The sequence below is a fragment of the Balaenoptera acutorostrata genome, chromosome 12 (genome assembly GCF_949987535.1).
Source record: "Balaenoptera acutorostrata chromosome 12, mBalAcu1.1, whole genome shotgun sequence".
Lineage (NCBI taxonomy): Eukaryota > Metazoa > Chordata > Mammalia > Artiodactyla > Balaenopteridae > Balaenoptera > Balaenoptera acutorostrata.
This window is the reverse complement of record NC_080075.1, coordinates 72,720,960-72,741,296: the sequence shown is the minus strand read 5'-3', so window position 1 is coordinate 72,741,296 and position 20,337 is coordinate 72,720,960. Positions and strand designations below refer to the sequence as shown.

The window sequence follows — 20,337 nt, the reverse complement described above, 5'->3', positions numbered from 1 at the left end:
AGGGATCAGATGAAACCTGGCCGGTAAGGAGGGCAGGTCAAACCGTGACCCTGGCTTTAGTCTTAAGGGTTGCCTGGCCGGTCCTGACCCCTCCCTGGAGGAACAAGGAAATCGTTCCTCACCCTAGGAGGGGGTGAGGATGAGCCGCGACGCCAGGCCAGGCTGCCAGCGGCTCAGGGAGTTACCGTACCCGGCCCCCCTCTCCCTGAGTCTCACACATCACAGGCAGGCAGGTAGGTGGGCAGGTACGCGCACGCGCGCGCACACACACACACTCGCACACACACACACCATACACAAACACACCACCCACACAGGGAAGGGCTAGGTCGATGCTACTGCTGGGGGCCAACTATGGAGCCAGGGCATCCTGGGTGGGTGGTCTGGACAGAATGGCAGCAGAGAAAAAAAGGACACCATGGGCACGATTAGGTTTTGGCCTTTAGTCTGAAAAAGTGTTGACTGAAAGTGTACAACAGAGAGCGGGTACAAGCGGCTGGGGGCCATGGAGCCGCCAATAAAAAAGAATGTCCTTAAATAAAGTTCACAGAGTAAAAACCAGAACCACCAGTCCTTCCCTCCAACACAACAGAGCACAGGCACAGAACCGGTGATGAGCCCCAAGGAGCAAGGAGGCGGCTGGGGAGGACAGCAGAGGCTCCCAGGCTGCTGTGTGGAGGGAGAGCCCTCTTTGGAATGGGCTGAGCAAAGCCACCCAGCTCCCCCTGCACACCTCATAACCACTGCTAAGGCTAAAGGAAAAAGACAAAACTCAGTCTCAGTCTGGAGGGCTCAGAAAACAGTCTAGGTGGGCAGGGGTCTGGACAACCGCTAGTCCCGCTTGGCCTTCTTCTTGTTGTCACTGTTGCCATTTTCTTCAGCCTCCTCAGTAGAGAGCACCTCCTCCTGTTTCCGCTTGCCACTCTCTGGCTGAAGCGCTGCTGTGTTTCGGGGCTTGAAGCAAATGATGATGCAGGTCATGTTGTCACATCCTGTACCGTCCCCAGAAGTGTCTGGTGCCAGGCACTGATCCAGCAGCTACAAAAGGGATGGGGTAGCTCAGCTTCAGGGTTTGAAAACCTTCCTGGGAACCTAAAGTCTCAAAGGGCTGGCCTTGCTGAGACAGGGTGGCAGAAGGAGGGGAACGGGCAACAGGTGTCACAAAACAGGCCACTTGCTAGTGCATGAGGCATAAGGATAAGTCAGGGAAATGAGGGAAAGTGAAACTTTCTAGTCAGAGTTTAGTATCTGTCAGTAATTAGTGATACTCCCAGGCTCTGGTCTTAACTCAGGCCAAAAGAGAAAACCTTGGATACACAGACCAGACACCCTCTCTCCTCTACCCTGGGACTTACCTCTTCCACGATGGATGACAATAACCGAAGCTCCCCATTTTCATCACGCTGGCTGATCTTCGATTGAATAAAGTCTATAACTTCCTGGCTGCTCATCACATTCCTGGGGTCAAAAACAACAGTAAGAATCTTCTTTAGTCCCAGCAAGGCAGAGTAGAGGATAGAGGTCACAGATGGCTCAGGCCAACGTAAACACCCACAGAGACTTTTCTCAGCTTTGCCTTAGGCTTGGGGGTCTTGACACCAAGCTGCTGCCTATCTAGGCTCTAATTCTAGAGCAGCCTGAGAAAAGGGGCTGACTACAGCCATTAGAAGGAAGATAAAGCAGCTCAGAGCCCTAGAAGAGAAGTAATGCTGCAGGGGAAAAAAGGGAATTTTAGGGTGTTCCGCCAGTGCTTACCAGATGCCATCACAGGCAATGACCATGAATTCGTGATCGTCAGTGAGAGTCAGCACCTTGATGTCAGGAAGGGCCGAAATCATCTGCTCCTCAGGTGGCAAGTTCTTGTTTCTCTTGTAGAAGTGGTCTCCTGAAGTAAAGGAATGGATGGTTGATGAGTAAGTAGTTTGAGCACTTCGCACAGATTTGTGTTTGAGGCCAGTCAAACCCTGCCATTTATTTCCCTTCTTTACAAAGTTCCATAATCTAGTGGAATGGAGAAGTGAGGTCTAGTTTTTCTGGTTTCAACCCTATCTTTGGGTTGCTGAACCTTAGGTCAGTCACTAACCTGTTTTTTCATCATCTAGAAATGATACCTATTTTACCTATTTCATAGAGATGATTAAGGGACATAGGTAGTAGATACAAAAATACTTGGAAAGATAAAAAGGCCATGAAGATTAAAGTTTGCTATAGGTAGTCTGGAACAGAGAACAAGACCCCAGAAGTTTTTCCCATAGTTTCTTGGCCCTTACCAATGGCTCTGGAGAGGTTGAGGCCACCATTGACTCGCCCATCCATGGTGACCTTGCCACCAGCATTCTTGATGCGTGCTAGCTCCACTTCATCCTCCGGTTTGTGGTCATAGGACATGTCTAAAGCTTTGCCAGCCTCAGACACCACACAGCGGGAGTCTCCTGCATTGGCTACAATCAACTGCTTCCCTCGTATCAGAGCCACCACCGCTGTTGTACCACTGTCAGAGCCAGGCTTAAAAGGAAGAAAGGGACCATCATGGGAGCTTCTGGACACCAGCTCTAATCATTCCCCTATGTCTTCTCATCTCACTAGGACCACCAAGAGCACTTTAACAGACAGGAGGAGCATAGATTTAATCTTTCCAGATATAGCATGCTCTCGCCCTTTTCTGAGATAATTCTACCCAAAAGGCCTAATTCCCCTTGCAGAGTAAATCCCTCCATGACCATGACTTCAGTGCTAAGATAGGAAGGGCACCCTTCTCCCAAAATCAAAATCAGAGAATTCACACTTGGCCTCTTGGCTTTCCAGACTCATTGCCCTCCTTTCCCCACACACCTCCTCTTTGCCTTCCATCCCAGGCACCATCATCTCCTCTTCTTCCTCATCCTCTTCAGCCTCCTCAGTGTCATCCTCGTCTTCCTCATTCTCTGCCTCTTCACTGCTGTAGCCATCTTCTTCCTCACTGCATTCCTGCCAGAGGGACAATCCCAGGCTACTGGGACTGAGATGACCTCCTTGCCCCCTCCCCCCAACTCACACTCAGAACCAACAGGCCCTGACTGAACATAGATCCTTAAAACACTGAAAGATGCAAATATATGATCATGATGGAAAAATGTGGAGGACGGGGGAGAGGACTAGGATGGATATAACTAATATCCTGAACTAGGTTCAGCGGTCACTAGCAGGAAACCTCGGGGAAGGCCAGAGCTGCTAGCCAAAAGCACCTTCCAGGCAACATGACCAGAAAATAAGTTGCCCAGAAAAAGAAACACCCACATATCCAAAGTAATAACCACCAACTTCTTCTTCGCTCTCTAGGAGACAGACTCTGAAAGGCCAGAACTAGATCTGTTTGTTATAATGTCAACAAAGGAAGAGGTTAAGAGGGCTAATGGTACCCGTGTTGGTGGAGATAATGAATTTTAAAAAAGCTTAGACTGTAGGTGGGGGATGATGTCAAAATAGGAGACAGAAAAGAGTAGAAAGCTATGCACGGTGACCAACCAGGCCCTCTCTACAACTTCAACGTCTATCTGCCCCCACTGGGCCCTTACCTCGCTGTCTTCCTCCTCCTCCTCCGCCTCATCTGACTCATCCTCACTGTCCTCAAAGAACTTGGACTTAGCAACTCGAGGCAGCTTGTCGGAGGCTGAAGAGCAGGAAGGCCCAGCCTCACCAGTGGGAGTGCCAGGCTCCCCACCTTGGCCTGCCTCAGTCCCACATTCCGAGTTGGAGGAAAGGCCCGTGTGAGCCTTGGCTGTGGGGCCATTTTCCTCTGAAGAAGTTTCCCTAGATGGGTCCCCAGGTCCTGCCTCCCCATTGAGGCCCTGGGACCCTGGTTCCTCGCCTGTCCCAGCTCCAGATTTGCTGTGGGGAGCACCCTTGTGACAGTTCTGCCCGTAGCGTGTCAGCAGCTCTTCAATAGTCATGGTAGCCTCTTCATGCAGCAGTGCAGCCTCCTCATTGTCCACTGCAGGGGAGAGGCTACATCAGCACCCCACGCCAGACTCCTCATGGCATCAGTCCCTTAACTACCTCCACAGCCCTTGCAACCTGAGTTCCAACTTCCCCACCGCCTCCCACTCCTAAGGCTCCTGTCACTTATCAAATCTCAGAAGAACAGCCCTTTGCTCCCTTTTCCTCAAGTAACATCAGCCTCCAGAGACTTCCTTTGGTCTTTGTCTTGCACTCCCTTCTTAGTCAAAGGAATACTAGTTACTATATGTGTTCCCTATCGCCTCTCATTTTTTATTGGTAAGGTGGAAACCCTAACCTGGCTGAGGACCCAGGAAGTCCACAATGCTACTAGTCCAGGCCTAGGGCTCAGGCTTAATGACTGGCTGCTATGGCTAAAGGCAGCTCCAGTCTTAAAAAAAAATCACATAAACATTAAAATGAACCAAAAAGACCCAATTGCAATGACAAAAGATGATGTATATAAAAATGCTTACAACACTGTGAACTCAACAAAGGTTAATCCTCTCTCTCCTTTTCATAACCACCTGTAGTACAGGAGATTCTTTAACATGAGGATTTCCCAGGTCCCTAGGAAGCCATCTTTCAGAATTGACACACAACTAATATGTATTAAAGAACAGTTCTTTAATATGCCAATTTCCTCTCAAACAAAAGATGCCACACTCACCATCATCTTCATCAGCTACTTTTTCTTTTTCATCCTCATCCTCAGTGGGTCGCCCTGCAATCTGTGCCAGCTCCTTAATGACTTCCTCAGTGGTCAGTTTGGCATCGATAGCCAGGAAGGCATCTTCCAAAGCCTGAATATAATCAGACTAGTATGAGGCAAGTGCAGGAAGAAGTATGTGGGTACAAAATGAACTGCCTATACACAAGCCTGGGCATGAGGATGAGATGCAAATTAGAGTGTGATCCACCAAGCTGTGAGACACTCACAGACAAATAAAAAAACAGTTTAGAGACTTAGGAATCAATAAGGTAGCTCTAAAAAGGATCAAGTGGGAATAAGCTCATTTTAGGTCCGGAATTCTTTAAGAAATACAGTAAGAAGAAGCTGGGTGGCAATGAAAAAGGAAAAGCCAAGGACTGGAAAAAAAGGGAAAGTCTGCAGAAATGGAGAATGAACAGTGTGGGAAGACAGACCTTCTGTAGCTTGCCTTCTTTGTAGGCCTTCTGATCTTTGATGATATCAGGAAGATATTTGGCACAGTACAAGGCAACTTCCTCCCCTAGAACAAAGGTAAAGTCACCCAGAGCATAGCTTCGCACACACAGAAAGTGATATAATATCAGCACACCATTCTAGAGTGAACCCCAAGGATTGAGAAGATGAATATCTTAGCACAACTGAAACCTATTTAAAAGACAATGTTTTGGGAAGTTCTGACCAAGAAAATGGATTTCACCATCACCTCTCTCAGGGCTATATAAATATAGCCCATGTCTTTTCTCGCCTGTATACTTAGTTTTCAGTGAAAAAGAGATAAATGCTAATGTAGGAAGAGGCTTCTTGGATTAAAACAAGGCCTGGCGAGATTAAGAACCAATGCACTATCCTCCTGGGAAGGAAGAATGGCAGAATAGAGAAAAACAGAACTAGGCAGGAAATTATATCTGAGGACCAGAACCCTGGAAAGTAAAAGAACAAAGGACCTGGAAGTGGGGTCCTAGAATGTTACCATATGATCTGCTAAAGTTACCTCCATGTCCATCGTAGACAGAAAACATAGCTGTCTCACTGTCCAGCTCAGGAATACAGTTGTGAGCATCCTAGGAAAAAGAGCATAATCATCATTTCTTAAGGTCAAAGGGTATTCTTCCTTGTGCACCTCAGGTCATTAAGGATTGCCTTCACACCTTAATCGCACTAACCTTTCCCTGGCTGACCTATATGGCCTAGAAATAAGAAAGGAGGATGGGATGATAAATAAGAACAGTACACAGGAGGGAGAAAGGAAGGGAGGGGGAGAAAGGAAAGGAAGGAGGGAGGGAAGAAGGGAAAGAGATGAATCAGGTCACTACCTCTGCAGTCTAGCAGCCTTAGCCTAGGAGATCTCAGTCCAGATGGCAGAATGTTTGGCTGCTGGAACTCTAGATCTGACCCTTTTGGATTTGTGGCAACTATGGGAAGCACCAGAATAAAGGATCTTTAAAGTCACTTCCAGACCCATTCTATGAATCAGTGAACTTAAAGGAAGAAAATGTTAGGGAAGATAGCAAAAAGCGACCTGAGGGCATTACCGACCTAAAAAGTTTCTAGGAGAATCCTAAGACAGCCGGAGTGAAAGCACTAGAAATTGGTAAAGCTACATACACTTAATACTCCCCACCCCCCAAAAACCACCATCTAAACAAATTACTCCCCTTTTCTCTTAAAGTTTAACTCATTTAAGAAGTTACCCCCAAGGCTAGGCGGAGGATATATTTACAAAAGAATATCTTTCCAACAAATAGTTATTAAACTACACACAGTGGAATTTACAATGCCCCATTAAATCAGCCATCCCATCTCCTATCCCCAGCTGGAACTGAGATACCATTTAACTCTGAAGGCACAGCACACCTGAAGAGAAATTTGCAATGGTCCTGCTACACGAACATTTTATTTGGGAGGCTGGGCTTGATCAAATTCTTCTATTAATAACACTGCCACCCCAAACTAATATTACTGGCTAAGCCAAAGTTCAGGCAAGACTGTCAGACCTAGATAAAAGGGTACCGCCGCTTACCCTGCCCCATCTTGGAAAACAACCCAACCTTCCTTTCAGGTATTCTCTACAGACAAAAAGGATATAATTAGCTATTTACTTTGATTAATTAGTAAAGTTAATAGTTCTCCTTTGTCTTTCAGGTATTAGTATTTAAACATTTCTAATTATATTAATAGTCAGGAGACCTGGGTGTAGTAGTTCTGTTGTCACTAAAATAAGACTATTCCTTCATTATACAAGTCTAGAATATAAAACTTAGGGGGCTTCCCTGGTGGCGCAGTGGCTGAGAATCCGCCTGCCAAGGCAGGGGACACGGGTTTGATCCCTGGGCCGGGAAGATCCCACATGCCGCGGAGCAACTAAGCCCGTGCACCACAACTACTGAGCCTGTGTGCCGCAATTACTGAAGCCCACACACCTAGAGACCGTGCTCCGCAACAAGAGAAGCCACCGCAACGAGAAGCCCGCGCACCGCAACTATAGAGAGCCCACGCACAGCAAAGAAGACCCAACTCAGCCAAAAATAAATAAAACAAAAAACCAAAAAAACAAAAACTTAGGGTTTTAAAAGTAGGGAAGGAGAGCACTGAAAAGGAGCTACTCTTTCTTGTATTTCCCTCTGATTGTCTCCAGGAGAAAGTGCCCCAGAAGCTAATGGGCGTCCACAGAAGGCCTTTGATGGCCTATCTATGGCCATTGACACGACTGCCTCTTAGCCTCATCCCCAGGATCTAGAAGAACACCACACACCAAAGGTCATCTTCTGCCTCTCTCCCTCTTCCAACCGCTCTCTCACCAGCCACACTGACCTCCCATCCCTCTAGACCAGGGTTTATCTTACTGGGCCTTCCTCTCCTATCACCAACATCTTAGCACTTTCTTGCCTTTTATGATTGTCTTTTACCACAGCATCCTCTACAGTGGTTCTCAGACTTTAATGTGCCTAAGAATTCATTTGTTCATTCATTCATTCATCAAATATCTGAGTATCCATTATGTGCTAGTATGTGTTCTGGGTGCTCAGGATGTATCAGTGAACAAAATAAAGACCCACACTTCATAAAACACTTATATTCTAGTGAGGAATACAGACAACAAACACAGTAAATAGGTAAATCATATAGAATGATGGCATAATTCACATAGAAAGATGGTAGTGCTATGAAATAAAGAAAAAGTGAGAAGGGATGGGTTAGATGACAAAAGCAGTGAGAGAATCGGCATGGGATACAGTATAGCACAGGTATGCTAAACCCATAAGAAACTGTACCTCAGCCGTCACTACCTTGGTCATGCTGTGAGTGTCTGATTAGTTTCAGCAAAACAGTTGTGTCACATTAATGTTGATTTTAATTCTGTTGATTTTGTAGTTTGGTTTGTTGGCATGTAATTTATGTCCAGTTCTATGTTTGTACACATATAAGTAACATTACATTAAAAACATTTTAGTGAATACTGGAGATCCACAAATATTGCTTTCCTTAAAAAAAACCAAAAAACAAAACACACACACACAAAAAATCCATGGAAGATCTCCAAGATATTTTGTTAAATAAAACAAAGTGCATAATGATATATTTAGTAAGCTGCTTTCTGTATAGGCAGGAGCATAGGAATAGACATTTGTCTTCTCATACTTTAATACTACAAGGACACACAGAAAACTAATAAAAGTAAACTGTGGGAGGGCATGAGGGCGCAGACAGACTGATGGGAGCAAGACTTAAGCATGGGAATGTTTACTTTTTCAAAAGTAGATGAAATGTCTTTTTAAAAAGACTCAATATATGCTAAAATTTGAGAGGCTGGTCCAACTAATTTCACTTTTTTGGTAGATGAGAGAGGAGCACTCTTCCTGTCCACTGCTTCCCAGTGGAACAAGAGAATCAACTGGTCTTTCTCTGTCCTGTAACGCACTCTAAATCACAGCTGTATCATCTTTTTTTTTTTTAAATAGATCTTTATTGGAGTATAATTGCTTCACAATACTGTGTTAGTTTCTGTTGCACAACAAAGTGAATCAGCCATATGCATACACATGTCCCCATATCCCCTCCCTCTTGAGCTTCCCTCCCATCCTCCCTATCCCACCCCTCTAGGTCATCGCAAAGCATCGAGCCGATCTCCCTGTGCTATGCTGCTGCTTCCCACCAGCCAACTATTTTACATTCGGTAGTGTACATATGTCGATGCTACTCTCATTTTGCCCCAGCTTCCCCCTCCCACCCCATGTTCCCAAGTCCATTCTCTATGTCTACCTCTTTATTCCTGCCCTGTAACTAGGTTCATCAGTACCATTTTTCTGTTTTGTTTTAGATTCCATATATATGCGTTAGCATACGGTATTTGTTTTTCTCTTTCTTACTTCACTCTGTATGACAGACTCTAGGTTCATCCACCTCACTACAAATAACTCAGTTTCGTTTCTTTTTATGGCTGAGTAATACTCCATTGTATATATGTGTCACATCTTCTTTATCCATTCATCTGTTGATGGACATTTAGGTTGGTGTACTATCTCTTTTGAACCCACACCTCTATTTAAAAAAATCTTTTTGACTTCTCATCTGTTCCTCACAAGATCATGTGACTTTGAAGCAGATCTAGCAACAGTGAACACAGGAAAAAATATTTAACCTCAATAGTAATCAAAGAAATAAACATTAAAAAACCAAGGAATTATCCTTTTGTGCAAATGAGAATGATGAAAAAGATTAATAGTATCCAGTAATAATAAGAGTGAAGATAAAAACACATTCTCATGTACTCTGATCAAACAGGAATATAAATTACTAGTTTTCCTGGAGGGCAATTTGGTAATATGTACCACAATGTGCATGTCTTTTGATCTAGTAATTTGACTTCTAAAAGTTTATTTTATGGGAGTACTGACACAAGGAAACAAAGATATGAAGAATGTTCATTACAGCATTACTTATAATAAAAAATAATTATAACCATCTAAATTTCCATGAATAGATTAGATTACAAACAGTATATCCCTCCAATGGAATATATGCAGCTCTTAGAAATGATGAAAATGTATTCATTTACAAATGAGTTCACAATATATTGTGATAAAAAGCAAAAAATAAAGTATCTATGTATATGTTAGAAGTCTAAGATCACACATCAAACTTAGTGGAGGGTGAAATCTGAGTAATAATTATATCCTACTTTTCAAGATTTTTATTTTTATACAATTAGCCATATCGTTCCATTCTGAATAATGACCACAACAAAAGAAACCTATGATTGTCCTTAAGCTGCCAAGCTACCATATATTGTGTGATCTCTGGTCAGCTATCTATTGATGTGCCTCAATTTTACCCTCTATAGTATGGAATAAGAATATCTACATTACTCGTATCATCACAGGACTATCATGATGCTGATGTAAAACATGTAAAAATTCTTTGTAAACTGGAACGTAATATATAAGTATACATATTCTGCTCTGAAATTTAGTACCTGGTTCACATTTGTCTTCTCTATCCTTTGTCTCAAAGAGGAATGCCCACAATAAAGATTCATCTTATACCTCGAGGTCTCAGTTACTAGAACCACTCCACATTACCTTCTCCTCCACTTCTTGGTGAGGTTTTGGATCTATATCACTTGGAACTGCTCTACTTTCTCTAAGCACTTCAATTTCCCCCTTATATCTTCAATCATAGCTTCCATACCTTTACCTTTGTCTGTCTCTCTGTCCTTTTCTGAGTCAGAGCTAAGTATTGCATATTTCAACTCTGTCTCTTAGCAATCTAGAAAAACTCATCCAACCTTGTATAACCCGACCAAATGCTTTCTTCACACTTGAATCCGAGCCACTAAGTATCGCTAGTCATAAAATGTCATGAAATCATGTTGATTGTGGTGACTACTTCCATTTAGCACTTTTTTCTCTATTCTGCATTGACTCTTAAATATATTAACCACAGTCAGTCACAAACCTTTCCCACATTATTCAAGCTCTCAATGTTATTTTCCTTTCACTCATAGCAGATGAGCTAACCTCTTACTTTACTTAGATCAAGGTCTTATTTCAAGATCTACCTCATCTTCCCTATTCTAACTCAAAATTTCTCCATAGCTGTATCTAACATCTCCTTCACTTCTGCCTCAGAAGCAATATTTCTCCTCTCTCTTTTTTAATAAATTTATTTATTTATTTTTGGCTACGTTAGGTCTTCGTTGCTGCTCGCAGGCTTTCTCCAGTTGTGTCAAGTGGGCTTCTCACTGCGGTGGCTTCTCTTGCTGCGGAGCACTGGCTCTATGTGTGCAGGCTTCAGTAGCTGTGGCACGTGGGCTCAGTAGTTGTGGCTTACGAGCTCTAGAGTGCAGGATCAGTAGTTGTGGCACACGGGATTAGCTGCTCCGCGGCATGTGGGATCTTCCCGGCTCAGGGTTTGAACCCGTGTCCCCTGCATTGGCAGGTGGATTCTTAACCACTGCCACCAGGGAAGTCCCTCTCCTCTCTTTCTAGATTAACATTTCCTCTTAAACTCAAACCCTTCTCCTTCAAGATCATACTTCACGAAGCAGGCAATCACTATAACAGCAATCCCAATAGCCATTTTGCAGGCTTCATTCTCCCCAACCGCTGTATGTAATTAAATAGTACAAACCATGTCAGCTTTCTCAAAAGTTCTCTTGGGTTCTGTGAAGAACTGTAGTTCTATACTTCCAATTGCCTGTTTCTACAGGATATCCCTTCTCCACCTCAAACTTAACATATGTAAACAGGAACTTAGCAGTCTCCAAAAAAATCAAAGCTTCCCCTACATGTCTTATTTCTGTCAATGGAATCTTAACTCTCCTAGGCAACACCTAATATCAGTCCTCCTTGACTTCCTGGCTGTCTTCCACCAACCACTACTGAGTCCTGCTGACTTTTCCCTCATAACTGTGATCCTGGATTACTTTATTCTTAATGGTATTTTAACTCCTCTCCCATCTCTACTCTCTGCCCCCTGTAATCCAGCCTACATACATCCAGCTGCCAGATTAATCTCCCTTATATAACATTTTATTGCTAGGCCCTTCAATGGACTCTACTGCATTAGATTAATTCCATACAAGTTACTGGCAATTTAAGGCACTCAGTAATCATTCCTATCCATCTCCATAACCTAGTCTCTTTAACTCATACCATTCCCCAAAAGAAACTACTCTTGACACTCTTGATACTGAACACCCTACCCCAGCAAAGTAGTAAATATGCCCGCTTCAGTCTTTCCTCCTATCCTTTCTTCTAATACTTTTTCTTCTCCCACTTTCCTCCTCCCCATTTGTTACCATTTATACTCTTTCCTAAAGGTCCAGTTAGTCTCACCACCTCCAAGAGATATTTCTTCATCACACCAATACTCTGTGATCATTCCCCACCCGAACTCTTAACATTTATTGCTTCTACCAATAATTTGGCATTCAGCATATGCTATCTTGTATTGTTATCCAACATTCCATAGGGGAAAAGGGAGTCCTAGGTCCAAAACAGCATGAAAACAGATTGTCTTAAATTTCTTTACAGCGCTGGGGCCTAACAGTATGTTTTGTAACACAGCAGGATGTTTGCTTATGATGGTGAGTTCCCAGCTGCCTCAGAACAAATATCTTAGGGATACCTCCTCCTTCATTTACTACCCAAAACCTAAAGTTGTATCATAACACAATAACCACTGAGATGGTATGAAAGAAATGATGCAGAATACACAGATCACCTGAATAAGGGCTCTTAGGTCTTGCCTTACTAAATTATATATCACACAGCCCCTTCTGACCTTCTAGACACCAGTGGATCTGCTATTAATAAAGACCTGGTTATCTTTCCTGATGTCAATTTCCTAAGGTTACAAATACATCCACAAAGGCTCCTGTGTCACTTGATCAATCATTTAGATTTATGATACTTAAATTTATCTAAATCTTTGCAATTCAAGATAAAACTTTTGAAGGTGGTTGGAAAGGGAACTACATTTTTGGTTTTAAAAAGTCATGTATTGGGCTTCCCTGGTGGCGCAGTGGTTGAGAATCTGCCTGCCAGTGCAGGGGATACGGGTTCGAGCCCTGGTCTGGGAAGATCCCACATGCCACGGAGCAACTGGGCCCGTGAGCCACGACTACTGAGCCTGCGCGTCTGGAGCCTGTGCTCCGCAACAAGAGAGGCCGCGACAGTGAGAGGCCCGTGCACCGCGATGAAGAGTGGCCCCCGCTTGCCGCAACTAGAGAAAGCCCTCGCACAGAAACTAAGACCCAACACAGCAAAAATAAATTAAATAAATAAATAAATAAATAAATAAAAATTTATTAAAAAAAAAAGTCATGTATTACTGTCTGACTTTTAAAATTATATGCATGTATTACCACTGTGCTATGGACTGAATGTTTTGTGTCTTCCTAACATTCCTATGTTGAAACTTCAGGGCCAAAGTGATGGTATTTGGAGGTAGGGCCTTTGGGAGGCAATTAAGTCATGAGGGAGGAGCCCTCATGAATGAAATTAGTGCCCTTATAAAAGACCCCAGAGAGGTCCTCTGCCTTGTGAGGACACAGCTAAAACACAGCCACTATGAACCAAGAAGTGGGCCCTCTCCAGACACCTTGATCTTAAGCTTCCCATTAGGGTCTCAAAGAGATATTTACACACCCATGTTCATAGCAGCTTTGTTCACAAGAGCCAAAAAGTAAAAAAACCCACGTGTTCATCAACAGATGAATGGATAAACAAAATGTGGTATATACATACAAAGGAACATCATTAAGCCTTAAAAAGAAAGGAAATTCTGACACATGCTATAACATGGATGAACGTTGAGGACATTTTGCTATGTGAAATAAGCCAGTCATAAAGACAAATCTGTCTTTATATGAGGTACCCAGAGTAGTCAAATTCATAGAGACAGAAAGTAGAACAGTGGTTGTCAGGGGCTGGGGGAAGGGGGAATGGGGAGTGGTTCAATGGGTATAGAGTTTCAGTTTTGCAAGATGAAAAGAATTCTGGAGACTGGTTGCACAACAATGTGAATTTACTTAACGCTACTGAACTGCACGTTTTAAATGGTTAAGATGGTAAATTTTATGTTATGTGTATCTTACCAAACAAACAAACTTCCTACAAAGAAAAGCCCAGTGTCAGATGGCATCACTGGTGAGTTCTACCAAATATTTAAAGACTAATTAATAGCAATTCTTCACAAACTCTTCCAAAGTACAGAAGACGGGGTGACACTTCCCAACTCATTCTATGAGGCCAGTATTATCCTGATACCAAAACCAGACAGACATCGCAAGAAAACTATAGACTTAATATCATTAAGATAGTAATACTCATTAATAGATCTACAAATTCAGAGCAATTCCTATCAAAATCCCAGATGCCTTTTGTACTGAAACTGACAAGCTGATCCTAAAGTTCATATGGAAATACGAGGGACTCAGAAAAGAAGAAACAAGAAAAAGAACAAAGCTGGAAGACTTGTACTTCCCAACTTCAAAACCACAAAGCTATAGTAACCAAGACAGTGTGGTACATAGATCAATGGAATGGAATTAAGAGTCCAGAAATAAACCCTCATATTTATGGTCAATTGATCTTAAACAATGATGCCAAGATAATTCAGAAAGGGAAAAGAATACGCTTCTTAACAAATGATGCGGACTTCCCTGGTGGTCCAGTGGTTACGAATCTGCCTTCCAATGAAGGGGATGCAGGTTCGATCCCTGGTCAGGGAACTAAGATCCCACATGCCGCGGGGCAACTAAGCCCTGAGCTGCAACGCCCACGCGCTCTAGAGCCCATGCGCCACAACTAAAGAGAAGCCCACACGCTGCAACTAAGACCCGATGCAGCCAAATAAATAAATAAATACCTAAAAAAACAAAAAACAAAAACAAACGACGCTGGGACGAACACATATCCAGATGTAAAAGTTTGAACTTGGAACCCTTCTTTACACCATACACAAAAATTAACTCAAAATGGATCACAGACCTAAATGTAAGAGCCAAAACTATAAAACTCTTAACAGATAAACTGGACTTCATCAAAATTAAAAACTTTTGTGCTTCAAAGGACACCAACAGGGGCTTCCCTGGCAGTCCAGTGGTTAAGACTCTGCACTTCTACTGCAGGGGAGCACGGGTTCGATCCCTGGTTGGGGAACTAAGATCCTGCATGCCCACATGCTACTCGGCATAGCCAAATAAAAAAAAAATGGACAAAGGATCTGAACAGCCATTTCTCCAAGGATACAGAAACGGCCAATAAGCACAAGGAAAAATGCTCAAACATCATTAGCCATCACGGAAATACAATCAAAACTACAATGAAATACCATTTCACACCCACCAGAATGGCTATAACTGGAGGAAAAAAAAAAAGATAACAGGTGTAGGGAGGAGGTAGAGAAACTGACACCCTCATATACTGCTGGTAGAAATGTAAAATGGAGCAACCACTTTGGAAAATAGTTAGGCAGTTCCTTAAAATGTTATACGCGGAGTTACTATATGACCCAGCAATTCTACTCCTAGGAATATACTCAAGAGAAATAAAACTTATTTCCACACAAAAATCTGAACATGAATATTCATAGCACCATTATTCATAATAGCCAAAACGTGGAAGTCCAAACCACCATCAACTGATGGATGAATAAACAAAATGTGCATACAATGGAAGATTATTCAGTCACAAAAAGGAATGAAGTACTGATTGATTCATGGTACAATCTGGATGACCCTTAAAAATGTTGTTTAGGGGCTTCCCTGGCGGCGCAGTGGTTAAGAATCCTCCTGTCAATGCATGGGACACGGGTTCGAGCCCTGGTCCGGGAAGATCCCACATGCCACGGAGCAACTAAGCCCATGTGCCACAACTACTGAGCCTGCGCTCTAGAGCCCACGAGCCACAACTATTGAGCCTGCACGCCACAATTACTGAAGCCCGCGTGCCTAGAGTCCATGCTCTGCAACAAGAGAAGCCACCGCAATGAGAAGCCCGCGCACTGCAATGAAGAGTAGCCCCAGCTCACTGCAACTAGCAAAAGCCGGCGCGCAGCAACGAAGACGCAACGCAGCCAAAAATAAATAAATTAAATATATATATATATATATATATATATATATATATATATATAGTTTAGTAAAAAGCAACCAGACATAAAAGGTGACATATTTATATGAAATGTTCAGAATAAACAAATCCATAAGACATAATGTAAATTAGTGGTTGCCAGGGGTTAGAGGAGGGGGGATAGGGAGTGACTAATAATGGCTACAATATTTCTTTTTCGGGTGATGAAAACGTTCTAAAATTAATAGTGGTGATGGCGGCACAACTCTGTGAGTATAATAACTATTGAAATGTACACTTTAAATGGATATGGTACCTGAATTATATCTCGATACAGTTGTTTAAAAAGGGACCTGTATATACATTTTCAAGTACTATGCATGATTAAAAGTTGACACACTCCATCTCTGAACTAGACTTAGAGGGAAACAGAAAACAACTCCACTGGAATTGGTACTCAGTTCACAGTGTATCATTAAACATCAGTGATGCTTTCAGTTCTAAAGATTTGTGCTTCCAGACAGCACAATTTTAATGGCAGCTAACAGTGGCAAGAACTACTGATCAGATCTGTCAAATTTCTACATTCAAATTCAAGCCCTTACCTCTCAAAGTATAATTCCAAGATGGTAACCCAATAGAGGGTCAGGGGTTCAGAAGCAGTATTAACTGCTAGGGGATTGGGCAACAGAAATAATGTAAGATATTCTTGAAATCTTGAGAAATAAGTTCTGACTGGACTGTAACTTACAGTTGCTTGAAAACTTACAAAGGAATAGTATAGTAGAAAAAAATTTCTCCATATTAATGGACATGCATTTGATATCATTTCATGCTATCTTTGAATTGTGAAGAATAGGAACTGCATGCTGATCAAAAAGAATGCCCTTTTATGAAAGTTGCTTAACTGTATCCTAGACAAAGGAATTCTGATCTGGTTCAGTAAGTAAAAAGTGCTTTAAGCTACAGATGAGACACTAATCTGAGGTACAAACAATAAATGGTCTTCAGCCTCAGATGCCCTCTCTCAAGTGGAACCCCACAGCATGCTTGTGGTATCTCATTTTATATCTCCCCTATTAATATAATGATTGAAACTATCATGCATGTATCTTTAAGAACTTTCTGCTCAACATTATCTACATTCAATTCTAGATGACCCTCTGTGACCACTAATAAGCCAGCTTCTATATGGCAATAAACAGCTAGCCTACTCAAATTTATACTCTAGGTATTGATGCTGCCCTTAAAAGGGACAAATATAAGATATATATATATATATATATATATATATATATATATATATATATACACACACATATATATATATATATATATATATATATATATATATATATATATATATATATATATCCTAATTCCCCACAGGAAGCAATTTTGTCACTTCCACAGAACCTCATAACCAAAAACTAAAAGTACTCTAGTCTCTTTGAGACTACATCAACTAAAACTGTTTTCAGATTGGACTTCTCATTAGACATCAGAAACTCAGAGCCTTTCCATATATATTTCTCAGGCACCCTTCCACAACCTACCTGTTAACCCCCAAAATACATACCTCAACCAGCTTGAGGGTCCCTCCAAACCATGGAGAAGGAAGAAGGGAAGGGAACATCAACTGTGGTATTTTGATTACCCCTCCTCAAAACACCCTGGTTCCACAGCAAAAGGGGCTGGAGAGAGGCAGAAAGTATAAAATGCCAGCTATTGATAGTTGCCATTCTTGCCTCAAGAGAAGGGATAAAACAGTACTCTCTAAGGCTGACTATACATCAGTCAGGATTTCAGTAACCTTTATAATGTGTATGGGTGTGATAAACTTACCTCAACTAAATCATTAGGACCAGGCAAATAAGGTCAATAGAATTAATAAACTGGTGAAATTCAGCCCTAAAGGTTAAGAGGAACAGGAGTACACTTTCGGAAAAGGTAAGATTCACTCAACAGGCTAGAAGTCAGTTCTTTTCTTGCCATAGCAAAGAAACTATGTTATACTGCAGGGAGAAAGGAAACAAAGCCAGAAGCAAAAGTATCAATGCAGCAGAACAGGATCCCAAACAGGACTTCAAGAAGATTTGATTGGGTATACTTAACTATTCAAAGGGAAATTCAGAAACCGCATAATAAGATTTTAAAACCCTAAGTGGTTATCTCTCAGGAGGAAGATTAGGATCTAAGGAATAGTCTAGCAAGATCTCTACAAACCAAACAGCCCCTGATGAAAACAGTTCTGTTCTAATTACCAGAGGAGAAGCCAAAAATAAAGGGAAATGCCCTGCAAAGAAGCAAACAGTACAGAATCACTGGGCAAAAGACTTGGAAAATTGATTATCCAAGCAACTCAATTCATAAAGAAAACTAGAAAGAGTAACAAAGAAGTGGAACAACCACAGCAGAGAGGAAAGTGGAAAATATGGAATGAGAAACCCAAAGGAAAAGCCTTACTGTGACATGAGATAGTCACCTCAAATCTTACAATATTAACAGAAAATGCCATAGAACTGGAACCTCCAAATTACCAACTAACCCAAACCCCAGATTGACAGCGAAGCTACATCCAGATATTTCTACCAGCCAGACAATTACACTTACCAAGCACCCAGTAAACTCAATACTGTGCACCATAGAGAAATATAAATGCTTTATTTCAGGATGACACAGATGAGAACAGTGTGTAGTATATAGGTCTTGAACAATTTTCATCCTACAGATTCTTTCCACCAAGGCACAAGTATCCTAATCTCTCTGGGCGTCGGTTTTTGAGCTGTAAAATGTGGTGAGATGAACTATATAGGATCCTCTCCATTCCTGAGATTTTAAGCATATGATAAAGTCTGCCGTGGGTATAAAATTTGAGTCTGAGAACAAACCATTTAAGTTTATACTGTCATTCCAGAGCTAACCACAGGGAGGAGTGAGGGATTTGAAGAAATTCCCAAGGGAGACTTTTGGCTGTTACCTGCAGCCCACCTAGTAAGTGGATAAACCTTCGATCCCAGGCATAATAGAGCATTTCCCTGGCTCCTCTGCCTAGACCTCACAAAACTCTTCACAAAAACACGTCTTACACATGTCTTTCTTCCTTTCCCTCCTACCATAGTTTTCTCTGTTCTCCTTTGTAGTTTCACACCCATTTGCCCAACACTACTCCTTTTTATCCAGAATTTTTCCATTTTTCCCTTTTATCGATAGTAAATTTTTCTATAAAAGAAAAATCAGTTCTCTGTAGGTTAAGAAAAAAAAAAGTTGATGAAATGACTGAAAATCAAGGAAACTATAAGCTACAACAAGCACAGGTAAAATGACAATTACTAAGTTTTAGAGAAATTCCGAGTGAGAAAAAAACATCAGGCATAATTTTAAAAGAAATTATAGTGACTGACACAGTTCAAGGCTTCCAAAGGCCAAGAAAGGCCGTGAAAGAATACAAACGAGTGACAACTCTTGGAGGTCAAGTCAAACCTCTGAAATTAACATGTGGTGCCCAGGGCCAGGCATATAGATATTAAGATTTTGAAGCGGACTATTTGCCTGGCTTCCTTTCCTGTCAAACTCCTCGTCCAAAGACGCCTCACACATCACACTTTTTATTTTTAAGTACAATCATTCACATCTATCCGCCTCTCTCTAGCAAAAGTCAATGGATAAATAGTCCCTCTCTTCATCTTTACTCCCACATTAAACCTCACACCGTTTACGAGCCTGGAGGGCTGGTTTGTCACGAGAGGATGGCGCGAAGGCACGGGGAGGTCGGTCAGTGGGCGGAAGGTGCCTCTCCCCACATGGCCGAGCCCTCGCCGCCAAGCTGGCCACCGTCACACGGTCTCCTAGCACCGGCAGCTCCCTCTCGGCCCCGGCTCCGCTCTCGCTGTCGCCCCCCAATTTGCCGCTGCGGTCACAGGCTCTCGATTCGGACCCTTCCCCGGGGATGACCCCATCCCCCCCCCCCGGCTCCCTTTCTCCGTCAGGTTCCCGCCCTACAGCCGTCAGCCTATGGGCCCCTCCCGCCTCACCTCCATGGAGACGCGCCAGCCTTGCATGGCGGAGAAGCCGTAGGGCAGCGGCAGCCGCGAGGCGCCGGTGCCGACCCCGTCCCCGGAGCACTTCACCGTGTTGGGCTGGGAGAGGTAGGCACCCATGGCGGCGGCTGACCGGCGGCCTCAGGGGCAGGCGAACGGAGCGCGACCCGTGCCGGCGCCGGAGCCGGAGCCCCGGGTGCGCGCGTGGCAGGAGCGGGCCCGGCTGTGCGGCCAACGCAAGGTGCCGGTGAAAGGCGCGAGGCGGCCCAGGAGGCGGTAACGGGACCGGAGCAGAGAGGGAGCGGAAGCGGAAACGGCGCCGCTTCAGACCCCGCCCGGACGGCGCGGCGCGGCGCGGCGCTGCGGGCAGTCATTTCCTTAGCAACTCGCCCCGCCCACGGGGACAACGGCCCGCCCAACCGCCCTCCCGCGAGATTGGCGCGGCCACGCCCACCAACGGCCGCGGCCTCCTTGGGGCAGCGTGGGACGTTGTTCCTCGCCAGTGTCTGTCCCCAACCGTCCCCCACTGTCC

The 20,337-nt window shown here is 43.3% G+C and overlaps 1 protein-coding gene across 1 annotated transcript; it reads right to left on the bottom strand.

The window, feature by feature from the left end:
* Positions 1-428: 428 nt before the first annotated feature.
* On the bottom strand, positions 429-20,133 carry PPM1G (protein phosphatase, Mg2+/Mn2+ dependent 1G). The gene is made up of 10 exons (XM_057557803.1): positions 19,800-20,133; positions 5,679-5,748; positions 5,122-5,207; positions 4,646-4,778; positions 3,555-3,970; positions 2,833-2,967; positions 2,271-2,505; positions 1,756-1,885; positions 1,356-1,458; positions 429-1,038 (listed from the first exon to the last, which is right to left on the bottom strand). Exons 1-10 carry the CDS (start codon positions 19,923-19,925, stop codon positions 832-834), a joined length of 1,641 nt encoding a protein of 546 aa, XP_057413786.1. The 5' UTR covers positions 19,926-20,133; the 3' UTR covers positions 429-831.
* Between the last annotated feature and the right edge of the window lie 204 nt (positions 20,134-20,337).

Excerpts from the sequence above, each read along its gene's own strand:
- PPM1G (XM_057557803.1), bottom strand. The coding sequence starts at position 19,925 with ATGGGTGCCTACCTCTCCCAGCCCAACACGGTGAAGTGCTCCGGGGAC. Across the intron at positions 3,971-4,645 it reads AGTAGCTGATGAAGATGATG|TGGACAATGAGGAGGCTGCA; the intron begins GTGAGTGTGGCA and ends TCTCCCCTGCAG. Across the intron at positions 2,968-3,554 it reads AGGAGGAGGAAGACAGCGAG|GAATGCAGTGAGGAAGAAGA; the intron begins GTAAGGGCCCAG and ends TCCCTCTGGCAG.